This window comes from Lates calcarifer, linkage group LG20, assembly GCF_001640805.2.
Source record: "Lates calcarifer isolate ASB-BC8 linkage group LG20, TLL_Latcal_v3, whole genome shotgun sequence".
Classification (NCBI taxonomy): domain Eukaryota; kingdom Metazoa; phylum Chordata; class Actinopteri; family Centropomidae; genus Lates; species Lates calcarifer.
In genome coordinates, this window is record NC_066852.1 from 4,185,353 (window position 1) to 4,203,896 (window position 18,544).

Here is an 18,544-nt window from a genome sequence, read left to right on the forward strand (position 1 = left end):
AAGTCAGCACTTGGAAATACAATATATATATACAGTTGAGGTATTGACAGTAGATAATAGTTTTAATCATAATCAGAAATATTCACCTCAGAAGTATCAATGATCTTATGAAATGTTTAGTAGTTTTTACATAATTTTGTGTTTTGCAGATAACAACATCAGATCAGTACCTTAGTACACCAGACTCTGCCTGGACATGCAGAGCAATTACTGTAAATTATGAGCATTATTCATCAAGAAGCAATAGCATCACTTAGGCTCTTAATACAGACTTTGAGGGTTCCTCAAAAACAATAATGGCTAGCAGCAAAGTCTTTAAAAGCTTCTAAAGACAGAAAGAAATGGCTGCAAGGGGCCAAGAAGCCCAATGAATGCAGAATCCAGCAGCTGTACTAATACCAGATATACCATCTTTCCTGACTCCTAGTGTCTACTGTTGACATACTTCCTCAGCCCTACAACCAGTTATAACCACACAGGGTCGACACTTAACACTGTCCTGCCCTGTTTTGAAAGAAAACATCGGTCTATCTCTTTATTAACTGTCTCTGAGAAATTTCAATAAAATATGAAAACCCTACCTCAATAAAACAAGAGTTTATGTGCAAACTAAGCTTAATTACAGTATGTTTACAGAATATTTGAGATTTTAATATTTTTAACATCAACAACAACAACAACAACAATAATAATAATAATAATAATAATAATAATAACAATGATATAAATCCTGGTACAATCCCCAGCTATGGAAGTCCGAATAAAATGGAATCTTCATATTTCCTACAGTCCATTCAATGCAGCAATATTTCACCTCTCACCTTCGCACAGGTCTAAAGCGTTCTCATTGGTTAATCCGCCCTGATGCGACAAGAAATGCCATTGTATGATTGGTTTTCGTATCCTGTCAATCAAAACGGGAACCAGCTAACCAGCTTTCAGCCTCTGCGTTGCTAAGGTAAAGTTAAACAGCCGCGTTAAGTTCACCGCATTTACTTCTGAAGTCAGGCGAATGTGCCTTCAAAATAAAAGTAATGACAATTGTCTGAACATGTTTGAGCGTTTACGCATGGAGTTGAATTGCGGAGTGCTGTTTTTCTTCCAGAGTGGAAGTTAGCACCCTGACGCACTGTACCACTTGTAAAGGGTAAGTCAACAATTTGTAAGACTTTGACCACGGATGATCTAATTGATACGATGATTACCGTGTCTGACGAATCAGTCAGAGACAAACTTTCCTGTTGAATACTCAATCCATTTGTTTTTCTTACTTAACTATTTAGTGTCCACTAAACTCGAACATAATTCAAGTGGTTAACAAACACACAGTAACAGCCAGAACACCGGTAACTACTGCAGCAACGAGCTGCCAAAAATCGTGTATCTTCCGGGCGGAACGCCAGGCGAAGAATGGTTCCCATTTACAGAACCCCAGCGTTTACTAACCCAATGAGATTGCCGTTCCTAAATTTAAGCATTATTTGTGAGGACTGACCTACGTATATACGTATAATTTATGGTGTTAAAGATGCTTGAAGTTTTACACCTTGCGAATGTAAATAGTGTGAGCAATATGGTTCCACTTACGTTTTAAAAACCTGGATAGTCTGTGGGTAGGATTTTTTTTCTAGCTGTTTAAAAATCTTAGAAAAAGACTTCTAATTCAGTCACTGTAGTACTGCAGTTTAACTCACAGTTTGTATATTCTTGTATGTACATATCACTAGCAATTATATATGATTATAGACAGCCGTTTCGCTAGACCTTCTGTTTGAAAGCTATAACAGATTTATTGTTAACAATTGTATGTTATTTTGAAAGCTACCAACGGAAAACCTATTGCTTATTGTAGCTAGCTTGTTCCTGGCACTGAAAACTGTTGGTGATGCTGTCAGTTCATATGGCTAACGCTACGGTACAGCACCTGGCTAAACAATAAAGAGATGTGGCAGCACAAGGACAGTGCTGTTTTTTATCAGGACAATTTTCCTCCGAATGCACAGTCACCATTTTACGGAATATGAAAATACATGGAGTCATTTGAGAGCCATGCGTTTTCTCCCACAGTTGGCAGGCAGGTATTTTCCTACAGCCAGGCGTCGCACTGGGAAAGCATCATTTTTTTGGCACCACAGCTGGCTGGTGATTTAGCATGAATGCTAGCTTACTAGTGGACAACACGCTTGTTTATGTTTGTGCGTAGAACAACATTAACAGAGAGCGTTAAAGGCCTTTGTTTCAATGTCCTGAATTCTCATTACCCGCCTCACGGGGGTTCACACACGTCCTTCCATAAGTCAGAACTTCCAGACATAAACTCTGAAGTGACTGTTCTGTGCTAGCTTACAGTTCCTTAATCGTTGTACAAAGAATAACGCGGCTACTAGTGACATTTCTTTTAAAACTCCACATACATTCGGCGTTTGACATAACGTAATGGTGCGTCTATTATCCCGTGTTTTGGTTTGTAGGCGATTAAAAGAAACTTTACGTATCTGTCAGGCCAGATAAGTGATGTGGACCAGCTCTTCAGACAGAGGACGGACCCAGGACTGTCACACCACACCGGCGACGTGTCATTGTGGACGGAGCACAGAGTGTTAACCCAGGCAAACCTTCAGACCCGACAGCTCCTCCTCACCAGGGAACAGTAAACCAGCTTTTCTACACACTGCATCAGAGGACTGCATCAGGACGTCAAGGCTTGGTGTCCACCCTTCTGACTCCAGCTGTGTGTTGTAAGCGGTCTGCCTGTGAGAAGCTGTTTGGACCAGCAGTGAATCACTCATGACAAGGCACTTCTGTGGTCTGCCATCTCTTCAGCCAATGGATGTTTTTAAGTGGACCCAGGCTGAAGTAATGCACAACCTTGTGTGCAGAATGTTTTAAAACCCGGGATTCTATAGCGTCCCCACATCAGGGACCCTTAAATTACTCTTACAGACGTTACTACAGGGGACCTCATCTGAGCCTCTTGTGGATTACTGTATCACATTATTTTATTGTTTTTTCCTCACTCTGTTGGACACAGACCCCCTGGATACCCCCTCAGGGACCCCCCTGGTGGCCCCTAGGCTCACTTGTTAAAGTTTTCCTCTTAACTTTTTGACCATGCACTGAAAACTGAACTGGAAGCCTTAGCGTGAGTCAAGTTTACACTGAGTCAGCCATGCCCATCAGAAAAAAAGGTGAGTTACTGTATGTTCTGCAAGTAAAACTCATTAGATTTTTTTCCTTCAGTTTTACTCAGACCCTGTCAATTGTAGACATTAAAGATCTGGATGCTGCCACATCAGCACATTGCATTTGTCCACATTTTAGAGTGATGGTCTAATCTCAGACTTGGTTGTCGAACCTTTCTGTTTTCAGCTGCCTGGGAATATACCACAAAAAGTACATGGGCATTACTCCCAAAAACAAAAGTGTCCTTTCAACTTTGTTGAAAATAGTTTGCATTTTGGACCTTTCCTCTTTCAACTTTACAATGCCCCATGCACAGAGCCAGCGCCATAAATATGTTGTCCCATTTAATGTGGAAGATCATGGCCGGTCTGCACAGAACCCTAACCTAAACAAGTCCAACACCTTTGAGATGAATTTGAACACTGATTGCAAGTCAGACCTTAACCGCCAGTGTCACCTTGAACCTTATTTAGGCACTTGTGGCTGAATTGAGGTGTCCACATATCTTTGACCAAATATTGTATATCATACTCTGTTCATTTCTGTTGAACTTTGAGTGAGGTTTGTCGTCTGTTGACTCTTCAGTATGGTGTGAGTACAGCTGTGGTGGATAGTAAACCCACCTAAGCCCAGTTTACATGTGTCTATATTTATTGACTTGTACATTTTATACATTTAGAGCTAATGCACTTTTTTGTGGCCTAAACTTGCCATCACAATATTATTACATCGTACAGAATATCATCAGATTGCTATAAGAATGTATATGCTAAGAAGACATACCACAGAAACATCAAGCCTGTTTTATCTGCCCCCTCCCCTGCAGACACAGCTCGAGCCTTGGGGCTGTTGGAAGAGTACTGCACTAAACTGAGGAAGCCAGAGGAGCAGCAGCTCAAAACTGCCATTCATAGAGTGATGGGGATTTTCAAAAGCAACCTGTTTGAAGCTCTTCTTGGTAAGTCAACAGAATATTACCAACTGATCAAGCACTTGTGTTATCTTAAGCTCATATAGGTTTTCATTACAGATTAGCTCTCTTCTAGTTGGACAAGCATTACAGAGCCATGGGACAGTGTGAAAACACAGCTTCACTGATAAATTTACTTTAAATGATAACCTGTGATTAACAATAAGCAGATTGCAGCGTAACATCACACCAACTATACGATGAAAACTTTGATGAAAGATGCAGAGGATTACACCATGGCAGTCCTTCTAATGCATCCACAGTTTGATCAGTCCAGTCTCATCAAAGAGGTCTCTAGTTACATGTGTACACAAACTATTTCAGGAGCACTGAAAGGCAGTCACAGTTGGAGGTGCTGAGAGAAAGTCATTATATACAGTATATAATTACTTTATATAATGATGACTTACTAAGTATGGCAATAAACTGTAGATCAACTGAACATGTGTTCAACCTGTGTCAGAACTGTCAGAGCTCATATACTTCACAGATAAACCATACTTGCGCTGAATTATATTAACAAATTTCAAAATAAGATGAAGTGCCTCTGTCTTTCTGTCCATATATCTGTGCTCGCTCTCCTCTCTCTTTTTAAAGCAGTGGCTCTCCAAAGACTTCCACTCTAATAAATAACTGCCAGATGGAACTTGCTCTCCCTCATCAGTGTGACTGTCAGGATGATCATTGATCCCTCTTTGGTTATTTTGATTCACTGATGCCTAAAAAAAGTCTTAAAACACATCTATAGAAATCTGCCACTTTCCAGAAGAAAACTATAGTATTATACATATTGTATATATACATCGGAGTTTTGTAAAGTTATTTTAAAAAAGCCCTGCCTCTCTTCCTCCTACAGTCAGTTTTCATAATGTAACATGTGTGACACTAACCAATTGTATTTCATCTTACCTGTTTTATCTACAGTTGGCTACCACTTCCTTAAGTACTTAACACTCCATCTGTGGGTTTATTATCACACATCCACCCCTCTGGCAATACATTTTCTCTATGACTTCTAAACCCAAGTGAGGTTTATTTACAGTAAACTAGTCAATTTAGAAATCTAAGGGTGAAGATAATCTTTTCTACATCTTTCCCTTCTGTGCCTCAGTGCTCACTTACTTGTCATACCTCTAACTCCTATTTTTAATCTGCTATTTATGTCTTGTAAAATCCAGACAATCAGAAAAGCTACACAGGTTATTCCACTGGGAGAAGATCCCAGTGACTTGAGTAGTTACTGTCTGATTACAAAATTGTTCTGCTGAACAAAAACCCTGGAGTCCTCTCAACTGTGATTGTTTCTAGAGACTAAAGACATCTTACCGCTTTAGCAGTCAGGATTTAGATCATGCTACAGCACAATTTCTGTGGACTAAATTGTATTGTTTGCCTTGGACAATCATCAATGTGCTTTACTTGTTCCTCTTATTTTTATGATACATGTTTACTATAAACGTTATTATTAGGAATACCTGAACCTACCTACTTTACCTCTGTTACCATTTTATATGCCACAGGCTCTTCTCTTCATCTCATTTCAAATCTACAGTCCACTTTTGATACATTTAAAATAAAAACAAGCTTGTTTTAACTAAATGTATGCAACTCTCAAGGTCAGCATGTCCAGTCAATCCTGCTTTTCTGTTGTGAGTTGGAAGACCACTGTGCAGTCTACAAGTATGTCTGCTCTTCATTATGGTGATATTGCGAATGCAGTTTCTTCCTCCACCTTAAAGCCTCTTTACTCTGAGTATCACAGTCCTCTGTGCTTCAACACGGGTGATAAATTCCTCACTCACCATTTCATCTTGTATGAAAAGTGGGATGATCCCCCTTAAACAATAGAATGGAATTGCTTTGTCTGTTATTATACTGCAAAAACTCCATTTCCTCAGCTCTCTGGTCTGGTACTTACAGTGTAAGGTCACAGGATATTTTAACATTAGCTGCATCATATGTTCAAACTGAGCTTGGAGGAACTGGTTTGAGGCACTGTGCTCCATATAAGTGGAATGAGCTGCAAAAACTCATTTCATTTCATTTGATAATTTAAAAGACTATTCTCAAGTACTTGCAGTTCCACTTGTAATTGCTTTTCATCATGTGAAACTAACGCAACTTGCGTATTTGAATTTTGTTTGCCCATATTTAAACTGTATATGATTAACTTTCTTGCTGTGAGGTGACAGTGCCAACCACTGCACCACCATACTGCCCTGAGAATAACAGTGCCACTTCTTGAAAATTGAACAACCTGTTATATATATGTTGAGTTTTGAATGTGAACAGATCAAATATTTAATCTTTTTCTGTGTTTTATTGAAATTTCAAATTTAATGGACAGCCCCCCTTTGTCAGAGTATAGTAGTCAGTCAGTTATTGCTTCTTAATAAGTTGCTGTAATATGTTGAGCAAATATCTTAACCACTGAGTGTAGTGAATTGTCAAAGAAAGGACAGAAACTAGGAATTATTTGAAATAGTGTCACCAGCCTCCTACGTTTGGTAGATTATGTAGAGTTAATGGTTAATGCATTGGTGTATCACAAAAGCATCCTGAATGTTGGACCACTAAAATAATGTGCTCATATTACAGACCTAATTTTAAAGTTTACTAGGAGACAGTGGTCAAGCTTTGGGTTTCGAATTGTCATTTACAAAAACTAAACCAATCACTTGGCCACATTGGAGTTGGAGTTTGGCACACAGTCAAGCTACTTCAAGTTGAAATATGTCTAATATACAATGAAGCTTACATTGTTTTCCCATACTCCTTGTTTTTGTGCCAAGGAGTTTCAAAATGCATTATATTTATTTTGTGGTCTGATGTATACTCTAGCATTCAAGCAGATACCTCCAACAGTGTATTAAATATTCAGGACAAAACTGAGACTACCGTCAAAGGCCAAACATCAGCACTTTTCTGCAACAAATGACATTTTGCAATGAAGCTGGTGCATACTCTACGGTAGTCAAGTGATTTTCAGACAGTCATGCTCACTAATCAGAAATAGACCAAGACACCTGCCCACCATCAGCAACCATCTGAAACCCAGGGAAAAAAATGACAGTAGTGGTGCAGAGTAATGGCCTCCGCTGAGCAGTGAGATAATGAACGGCTTAACACACATCTCACCTAAGATGTGTGTCTGTGACCAAAGACAGGTTTCAAAAACTCATTGCATGTATTTAAGTTGCCCTCCCAGAGCTGTATGTGGAATGTAAGAAAAAAAAGACAGATGTGGAGTGTTATGCTACTATAGCTGACTTGTGGTCAAGCAGGACACCAAGCCATACCTAAACTTCACCTCAAAAATGATGACTTTCATTTGAAGAGTTGCTGCCTGCAAAGAGTATAATTTGCTGTCGATCACAGCGAAGAGAATATTGTCCATGGACTAAGAGAGTGCTTGTCTAGCTGGTGTCTGAAAGAAAAGGCCTCACCACAAAGAGATGCATCAAACATTATCAAAGCTGTGGAACGAAATCAATGGACCAGGCTTCAGTGTTTTGGCCACAGGCTATCTTGTGATTGGTAAGTATAGGTCTTTCTCTCTGTCTCTGTCTCTTTCTGTCTCTATGTATGGTTAGTTATGTTTGCTTGTCTGTGCCCTGTTGTCTTTTAGATACTGTTTGAAAGCATTTTGAGACACATATCAATTGATATGTGCAATCAATTCTGTTTGATAATAATAATGATAATAACAATAATAATAACTAGTTTTATAATGTACTTGTTTTACTTATTTTGATTGTATTGCTCTCTGAAGCACTTTGTGCTTTCACAAGTAAAGTTAATTATTGTCATTGTTACATTTTCAGTCTGAAAAATGCAGTACTGTACTTTGCACAATTGATATTTTGGTTCATGATTGTTTTTTCTTTTTCAGAAAATGCTGTGAAAGATGATGCAAGAGTAAATTGGGCAACAGGACTTTATTAAACAGCTGGTTGGCCATTTCAAATAACCCATTTACCAGTTATACTCATTTCTATTTTTTATTGTTACAATAATAATGTCTTTGATTCATGGCATGTGCTTTATTTCACTTGGATGTTTTGGAGACCTGATTTTGATATGACAGTGGTATTATGACTGACTCTATTAAAGGTTTAAACTGGCAGTGTCCTATCTTTTGTCAGTGTTAACAGACTCCATAAAAAGACCAAAAGCAACAATATAGACCCTGTCTTTGGTGGCGTAGGTATGTGACGCCAAGCCACAAGCTCACTGGTTTTTATTAGAGATGTAAATTCTAAAAAAAATGGTCATGATACACACTCACTGATCTCTTTATGTAGTGTTTAGTTTTAGAACACCAAAAACAGAACCCAGAGGGATGACAAAAAGCTGTTTTTAAGGGTTTATTGAAACTGAATTTTTTAGTGGATGAGGGAGATAAAGTGAGAGCAGCAGATGATGACAGAGGGCAGAAGGCTGAGCTGGTTATGACAGTGGGATGTTGGCAGATTGACTGGACAGCGGTGGCTGAGGTAATCCAAACAAAACCAGAGTGGCAGGAGAACTGGATCACTGAAGGATCTGGTGAAGAGTTGAGGGAGTGAGAAAAGAACTGTTTGCTTTACTGCAACAGGCTTGTAGTGTTGTGAGGTGAGGAGATGCAGGTGTGCAGGTTAATTGGCGGCAGCAGAACTAACACACACGCACACATAGACAACAAATGGGAACAAAGAATACGCACACTGGTTGTTCATTCTGAGATGCCTCTGTCCACAGAAATGTAGTTAACTAGATATCTGTTTTGTTTTTCCCACCATTCTGAGTAAACTCTAGAGATTGTTACGTCTGAAAATATGTGTGCCTAATAAAGTGCTTGGTAAGTGTACCATACTGTGCAAGTTTTAACCACTGAATATAAAGTGAGGATGTTTTCAAAAATGCAGTAAACAGAAAAATGCTAAATCACCAATATTGGTGTTACCACCTTTGCCTTTAAAACAGCTCCAGTTCTCCTTGGTACATCTGCACAGGTTCTATCTATCTTGGAGAACTTGCCACAGCTCTTCAGAATATTTAGGCTGTCACAGTGTCTTCACTCTCTTCATGTAATTCACATGGTGGTGTCTTCACCAGACTGACTCCATGATTTTGAGATCAGGCCACTGTTAAGCCCAGAGCATCTGTTGCAGGACTCCTTGTTCATCTTGTCAATAAACATAGCTCTTTATGGCTCTGGCTGTATGTTTGGGCTCCTTGCCATGCTGCAGAACAAGTACAGTACTGTATGTATACATAAAAAGAGCCTATAAAGTCATTTCCTCAGACAGCTGGGCACTGTAGTTTTTAGCAAATATTGCAGGAGAGAAGCAGTTCAGTTGTTGGGCACTATTTTGGCGTTCTAGTAAATATTTCCGGCAGCAGGACAGTTTTGTGGGGTTTAGTCAAAATAAACTTCATTGTGCATGTATGTTCATTGGTATGAAGGAACATGTTTTTACTAGTTTTTGGTGCAACAGTGAAGCTCTATGTATCTATTTAGTAGGTTTCTTTAGTAGGATCAAGTCATTGTCAATTTGTGTCTCGTCATGGTATTTTTCGATAATGGCACTTCTGATGGAGAGCTACAAATATATATACAAGTATACAGTGAATGAGTTGTCATTCCATGTGACTTCAAGTTATATATTATGGTATATGTCAGATAAAGCAGTGTGAGCTCTCGACTAACTACAGATAAAATGAAGAGAAGAACTGGATGTTTTGTTTGTGTACTTAATCACCATCCTAGGTCCTTTTCTTATTAGATGGTTGTGTCCACCACATTTATTTTTGTGATGTTTTCTTGTTAAGCCAAAAGCAGCAAAAATATGAGGTCTCCCTGCTGTGTGTGTGGAGCATGTCTGCATGTACACAGTCCTCTGATTGCAGTGTTATGTATGGAGTGTGCAGGTCCTCAGCAGTACACATATGAAGAAAATATGGTTAACTGAAATGTCTGAGTGCATATCCTATCCCAAACCAGGGTTTGTACTCCACCAACAACTGTACTATTAATACACTTGATGTAAGAGTTGTTGGAGTCCTGATAGGAAGGACATTTTTACTTACCTTCTACACTTATTATTTAGTCTTAGTCCACAGATAACCTATTTACTTCTTTGATGCTTTTGAATTTTATGTGTTTTTTCTTGCAAACAGAGCATCATATAGAAAATCTGCCTATCACTTCAGCTGATTTCAGGTGTGGGTCATATATATTTGTGCCTTTGCATGCTATGAATTTGAACACATGGTCCCCAGTTGTAATGGGTGTGAAACACTCAGCTTCATATGCTTTACATGTTGTTCTTAGTTATTTTAGTTTAGTTTGTGTGAAATCAGGAGTAAATATTTTCTAGATAATATAAACTGTGTCGACAAACTCCATTAGGGCCAGTTTTTCATTTCACGTGTGGATTACATTGTAATGTCTAATCTTACCCTACATTTAAATGCTTACATAATATCCTGCAACAGATGTTCTCCAGGAACATGCTTATATCTTGCACTCGCATGCTGTGCATGAAAAATTTACTTCCATTGGCCACAAGCTGTCAGGTAATATTGATCATTGTTCATCAGTGACCAACATAGAGTGAGCCACAAATGTCATTCATTCATCAAAGACTGTAAGTTCTCTATGCAATACACTGTATTAAGATGTGGTGATAGAAAGCATTCACGTTTGCTTCTTGTTTGATTTTTATTAATCATTGCAAGGCTTTACTAGTGTTCGTGCAAAGTTGTTATCCACAGTCTTTACAACTCACTAAACAAAGATGGACCATAAACATCTTACCATTTACTTTGGCAGTGATGAGGGACAGTAGCTCTGTGGAATGCAGTCAAATACAATTACAACTCTGCGATGGAATAAATGACTCCTGAAATAGATGTAATCATCTTACAAAGCATTAGGTGCTGTCTAATCTGGCCAGTGGCGTGGGTGCCCCAGCTAAACCCCATCACTGCAGAGTGGATCTGTGTGTGGATTAACCCATTCATCATTCCCACTACTTCTCGGTCACTCATCTGCACAGTTGAAGGACTCACTGATTTGCTTCCAGCTCGCGCTTCTTACTTCCTTTGATTCGGTTATTACATTCTGTCAGGGTGCCATCGGGATGGAAAGCATCATCATAGGTGCTGATGTTTTCACAACAGATTCTTAATTTTAAATTCTGAAAGTGAGGATATTAATGCCTTGTTAACATTTTGTAAATTGCTGTATATCTATATTAATGTGGGCCCATTTCAACACTGTAACAAATTTTCCCGTAAAACAGTAAAATAATGGCAGCTACATTTGCCAGCATGATACTGTAAATTTAACGGTATCCTGCTGCTGCTAAAATTTAGTTTGCTACTGTTTTTATAAAAACATATTTTTTCCTTTTACAGTAAAATACTAATGAAAGGATTAGCAGTTAATTATTGTTATTTGCATAAGATGCAATGTATATTTACAGATATTTACTGTGAACTGCAGCACATATATAATACATAATATATACATTAATTAACTGCTTGCAAAAGAGACTACAGAAATATTTTTTCTGTAGTTTTCCTTGCGATTTGATAAATTACTCCTTGGTAGTTCTACTATAAAACACCATGTTTTAATACATCGAGTAAACTTCAACTTTTAAGACAAATAACACAGGTTCAAAGTATCTTTTTCGACCATTACACTACGTATTAAGCTAGTGAAAATTAAAAAAAAAACATTCAAGAACATTTAAGACAAATTAACAGAAAAACAGTGAATAATTTAGACTTGTCTTAGACTGTAGTTAAGAGAGGTAACGGAGTGTGTGAGTGTGTGTTCACATACTAAAGTCCCACTCAAATTTCTTTAGTAGACTGGAGACATGAGGGTTGACTGATGTCATCTTTTTCTGGGTGACTTTACCATGTCCAATCTCGGAGCCTCTCTGGATTTATCCCATTGAACCACCTGAAAAACAAGAAAATTTTACTAATTGAGATAATAATAACATAAATCTTTTATATAGCAAATATTTTCTCCTATCAACAACATTGTTCTTTACTACCTTAGCTATAAGTGATGTTACATCTTATAATCTTTTTTAGGAATTATACATTGTCAAGCAACACAGTTTATAAATTCAATGATTTCCTCCACAATGAGGAGCGACAATTTATTTTGATTAGTATCAGAAAAGCTTCCTTACCATGCCCTAGTGATCAGATGTTGTGGGCAGCTTGTATGCGACCTGTGAGATGAAACTCAAGGAACACAAAGTCCTTAAAATACTCATAGCTGCTGTGAGAATAGTACCAGCAGAAGGATGTGAACATCTAACCTCTGAAAGAATTCCAGTTAACATGCAGCATCTTGGTAGTGAAGACTGAAGCTGTAGTAGTAGAAAAGACAGCAGCAACCCTGGACAGAAAAGCTGACTGGATGCTGTCCTGAATGACACACCCCTCAGTGCTGATCATTCAGTGGTGAAAACATGTGAATTGATGAGTATTTACTGCATGCATTATGTGTGTGGTGCAATATAAAAAAACGTGACTTACACCAGCAAGAAGGATCAACCCCTCCAGGGTGTCAGAGAAGTGAGCCATCAGCAGCTGAATGGTGCAGAATGACAGCAGGTTAGGACTCAGTGACAGGACTCCCAGACATCTGCAGTGGTGGGTTTGTTGTTGAAGAACTCCATGTTGGCTCCTCCACACTCCTCCATAGTTAGCTCAAGTCCATGCAGCACTTTATTAGTTTAAGTTAGAAATAAAACTGAGTCAGTGAATCACACTTGGCACTACAAAGTCAACATGGCATGTTAGACATGGCATGGCCACTGCTCCAAAACAGACATTAAAAAGCCAAACTACAGTTTGCAACTGCACATGGGGACAAAGATCTTACTTTTTGGAGATGTCCTGTGGTCTGAAGAAAGAAGCATTAAGCTGTTTGGCCATAATGACCATTGTGTTTGGAGGAAAAAGGGTGAGGCTTGCATGCCAAAGAATACCATCCCAACTATGAAGCACAGGGTAGCAGCATCATGTTGTAGGGTTGTTTTGCTGCAGGAGGGACTGGTGCACTACACAAAATAGATGGCATCATGAGGAAGGAAAATTAGATGGATATTTTGAATCTCAATCTCAATTTTGAGATTTCAAGACATCAGCCAGGAAGTTAATGCTTGGTTGCAAATGGTTTCTTCATATGGACTAAGACCCCAAGCATACTTTCAATATGACAACAATGACTTAAGGACAACAAAGTCAAGGTGTTGGAGAAAATCCCTGACCTCAGTCCAACAGAATGTTTTTGGGTAGAACTGAAAAGTGCATGCGAGCAATGAGGGAAGCAAACCTGACTCAGTTACAGCAGCTCTGTCAGGAGCAATCGGCCAAATTTCCAGCAGCTTATTGTGAGAGGCTTGTGGAAGTGTGTACCTGAAATGTTTGACCCAAGTTAAGCAATTTCAAGGCAATGCTACCAAATACTAAGTATACTAAGTGTGTGCAAACTTCTGACACACTGCGAAAGTGATGAAAATAAAATGTTAAATAAATCATTCACACCCTGCACCTATTGTAAACAGTATAACCCAGGGTAGATTTCCCACAGAGGAAACATCAGAGCAATGAAAAAGTTCTACTAAAGTGTACTAAGGGACAGATATCCACTATCATAAACTTCACCAGTGCTGGATGAAGTGAGCCTGCCTCTTTGCAAGTATTTTGCTTGCCTGCAATAATGATTTCAATTGAGAGTCCATTATGGACTATAAAGCAATTATGTCTTAAATTGGCACATTTCATATGTAATATAGCGTGACTTTGACCTTTCCAAGCCATGTCAAAGGTTACGAGTGTCAGTGGTAGGTTTCATATTTACTTAATGGATTACAGGACTTCTCTAGTGCTTTGGATCAGATAGATGATCTGTTGGAGCAGTTGTTAAGGGCAGGGGCATATTAAAATAAAATATGTGTTCCGTCACACTGTCAATGGACAACAACGCATATGTGAGTCTTAATTTTATTGCTATCAGTTTTACACTGTTTGGACTGCTGTCTGTAAATACAGGGTAATCATTCTCTTTCATGTGGTTCAGTTAGAATTTAGTGGGAACATTTGTGTAACTTCTTGAAAATGTAGAAACTGCTCTGTTTTGTTTTTAAGTCATTGGGCAGTTGTCACCGATACGAGTCAGAGAGTAATTTCAGCTCAGCAAGAACTGAGAGAAGGCTGCCATCATGTGGAGAGAGAAGGACAGGGACTGACCAGCATTTAACACGGTATATGAAGCATTTTGTATGTCATCACATTCATATATGTTGACAGTGGCAGTTGATTTGCATGTGTGAGATGTTTATTAGGTCTTATGTGCCATGAGGCATGAAGCAGATAGGTACCTGGTGTGTTAGGTGAGTCTGACTCTGATGACAGTGCTTGGATAAAAATGTTTAATATAAACCGATTGTTGTTTTTGATTTGACACTGTCCCAGACATGGATCTATATCAAGCCTTGCACATAAATCTCAAAACATTACCTTTTAAATGGCCAACAATAAATAATCTCCACCCACAAGTCAAAATATTTTTTTCAGAAAAACATTTTTTTCAGTATCTTATAGAATGTTTATAGAATGTAATAGAACTGAAATAAGATGGCAAAGGCCACAGCTAACAGATTTGATAACTCCACAAGTAAATTGCATATTCTAAGCTGGGTTACAACTCAAATTGCATCCAACACCCCAAAATTACCCATATCCCTTTAATATCTAAATTTCATATATTATCTACATAATGTGATGTATGAGGATTTTGAAAAATTATTTGTATTACTACCCTGGGATTGATCTCAACCATATCACTCAGTCTGAAAAGTTTTGAGCTTCTGTGTACAACAAATGTCACCCTTCCATGAAAGAAATGTTGGATCTGTGTATTAAGTGTAACAGGTGCAAAATTGCCATGGTGACTGCTGTATGTGGAAATGTGTTGCTGCAGAAACAAGTAACATCTTACTGATAAAGACGGTTGTTGAAATGCAAGTGCTCATATCTGTATCCACACAACACAATATCTCTGTCAGTAAAGTTTCTGGCTACAGGTGTATGTATTCCACTCATCTATTATGCAGCATTTTCACTTGAGTTTGATACTAAACTGTAAGTTTAGATGGAGTAATGTGACTGTGTGGAATAAATTCAGTACAGTATTTTTAGATGGAGTTGGAGCACCAGTAGAGGGAGCTAGATGACTGGGTGTATTGTTGTTTACCTCTAGCCTCAGTGCTCTACATCCTGCTTTTGTCAAGAGTGATGAAGGCTTACACCTCATTTTTCTGAGCTAAATCACCCAGAGTTGTCTAGATCTGTGATTTGGAGACTATTTTTGTAACCAGCATGTGTTTGTTTTGAGTGGTGTCGACATTGATTGAAGCATTTAATTAACTATGGTGAGAGGACGACATGATTATTCCTGTGTAGAGCTCTAAAGCTTACATGATGTTATGTGATTCTAGCTCTTGTACATCTGGTGCGCTGCATGGTAATCACAGCAAGAACTGATGGAAATCTCAGTACTTTGTTATAGCACATTGCCAGCTAAGTTATTTGTGTTACTTGTGAGGTCATTAAGGCGCACACACATTTAGCTGACCCTGCTGCAATGGACTGTGCTTTACCTCAGCCTTGTGGCTGACCTCACAGGAAATTGCAGCCACACACACTAGGGCCTTATGTTATTGTTTTCAGACTGCCATTGTGCTTGAGGCTGTGTGTAGGCATGGAATTAACATGAGGCAGTGGGTTATGATTCATCAATTACTGTATTAATCAAATGAGATCCACCTCCACTGCTAGATCTCACTTGGTCCCAGTATTTACCATGATATTCAGGGTTATTTTTCAGTCAGTGATACCTGTGTTCATCCCCATTGGGCCCTTGCAACTTCATGTGTGTCAGGGGTGATGGCAGTACAGTGGTTGATGCAGCCGTGTACACTGTGCGGAGGAGTAAAGCATAATTTTCTGCATGGATTGTGGGGTGGTGGATATGATTTAATTCACCTCCAGTGTCCATTATGCAGCCCTAGAAAATGCACCAAAGATGCACTGTGTTGGTTTGTATCAAATGTCAAGACCAGACCAGGAGAATTAATTAGAGTAATTTTCTGTTTGCTCTAAACTGAAGGAACAAAGAATATTAGTATAAATGATATACCGATCCCCCCCAGCAGATCAGCAGTTTGCCTGTGTTGTCAGCCACTCGTTGTTCCTCTTTTCACCATTATTTTTGGTTTTTATTTGTCACTCATTAAGTACTTTTGAATTTTATTTTTTCTCTGGGTCTTTAATATACCATTGCTGCTTTCAGTGGGGATTGAGAGAGAGAGTTTTGATTAAACTCAGTGAAAAAAAGTAAGGATCCAGACACTTTAAACCTCCAGTCTCAGTTCAGTGGGTTTCTGAGGCAGATGTCACTGGGTATCACTTGTGTTTGAAGAGCAGTGGGAGCTTTGCATGATACCATGACAAACTTGCAGGAGGACCAACAATCTTTTTAAGGACATCTCTGCTTTATCACAACTTGGATCTTATTGTTGTGTTTGGGGATTTTTTTCCTGTTAGTGATAATGGTGATAATAATGAGATGATAATGTACTCATCTCGTTTACCATTGAGATCTGAGGGCATGGCAACACTAAAAAGAAGTCCAGTGGGACAAACAGTCAGACAGACAGGTTTGAAATAAACCTTAAGTCTAAGGCAAACATGTTTGGGGTAGAAAGTAACAACCATGAAAGATTGAAAAAGTGTGTTGAGTGATAGGTTAAGGATGCCAAGATGTTCCACAGAATGACACAGAAGATCTTTTGTGCCCACAGTTGTTAAAATTATGAATAATGTGACAATAGCCTGTTTCCTGAGATTTTGGTTTTACTGTCTGCATAATTGTTATGGGGTCTTTTATGCACATTGTTTACCTTTGTTAATTTTATAGGTTTATTTCAGCCATTTTATTTTATATTCATATTTATTGCATCACTTATGGTTGACATCTTACTTATTAATTGATTGGTTGTGGTATATTTTTGTTTTTTAATTTGGGATGGGTTGATGACTCCCATAACCACCTCCCAGAGGTTAAATACCTGGGCCTCCCCAACCAGTTTTCAGAACTGAAGAAACCTTTCGGATGAGAGGTGAAACGTTTTCAAGAAACCTAAAAGAAGTCCAGTTGCCTTCAACTTTAGCACTTAAGACTACCATGACCTGGATGACTGAGAACCTACACAGATATATATGAAGCTCATATAGAGCCCAAAACACGGTTTCCTGCATCTTCAGGTGTTCTCAAGAGAGAACTTGATTTCAGTTTCAGAGTACTTACATTGTCTAGAAAAGTGCACTTGGTATTTGTTTCCATGGAGATGCTATGAGCAAGGTGCCAGGATGTAGTCAGTTCAAATGCCAAAACTGTACAATTTTTCATGTGGGTAACACCTTGCGGCTGTGGCTCAGGAGGTAGAGCGGGTCGCCCACTAATCGGAAGGTCAGTGGTTCAATCCCTGACTTCTCCAGTCCGTGCTGAGCAAGATACTGAACCCCACGTTGCCCCTGATGTGTGTATCATTGGTGTGTGAATGGGTGTGCATAGAGCGCTTTGTGCATAGAGCAAGCGCTGTATGAATGTGTGTGTGAATGGGTGAAAGTGACACGTAGCGTAAAGCGCTTTGATTGGTCAATACAACTAGAAAAGCGCTATATAAGTACAAGTCTATTTACCACTCAATGTCTCTTCTGCAGAAATCCAGGGTTTATGTTTTACAGTAAAATGAGGAAAATCTATTAAATCTGCATTTAAAATTAACTTACATTAACCTCATCTTCTTCTTGTTAATTTTATTCCTCCTCTCACTGTTCCCTCAAATTGATTTTAAATCTGAGTTTTCCACCCACTCTGCACTGTTCCTCTGCTAAATTCAGGTATTCCCTTGCTTTGAACATCCACATTTTTGTCTCCAGTGGCGATGCTACTTCTTTAAACATTCACTTCTAGAATGTTCATTTGAACAGTTGTCTTAGAGTGTTTGAGGAATATATTGCAAATTGACAATGTTGCCATTATCCACCGCTGATCCACTGATGTCATGTCTGTTACCACCAACTACAAGTTTTTTTCTGGGCTAGAAAAACCTGTGAAGATCAGTTCCTGTCTTTATTGACATAGTCCAAGTCCAAGGCTGCAGTAATCATTTAAGCAATATTAACCGAGAGGGTGTGCTTTACCATCATTTGAGCATGACAGTGATGCGGTCAGGACCGAGGCGCTTGCGCAGAGATCTGCAAGCATCACACCCTTGAGTGTAATATTACGATTATACAAGTATT

General features: G+C 38.8%; 1 protein-coding gene across 1 annotated transcript in view; it reads left to right on the forward strand.

The window, feature by feature from the left end:
* Positions 1–61: 61 nt before the first annotated feature.
* LOC108893165 (disks large 1 tumor suppressor protein) overlaps positions 62–18,544 on the forward strand; it is a 37,274-nt gene continuing 18,791 nt past the window's right edge. The window contains exons 1-2 of the mRNA XM_018691023.2: positions 62–3,188; positions 4,010–4,141. Coding sequence (XP_018546539.1) covers positions 3,170–3,188; positions 4,010–4,141 — 151 coding nt within the window. The 5' untranslated portion in view covers positions 62–3,169. The remainder of the gene's footprint in view (positions 3,189–4,009; positions 4,142–18,544) is intronic.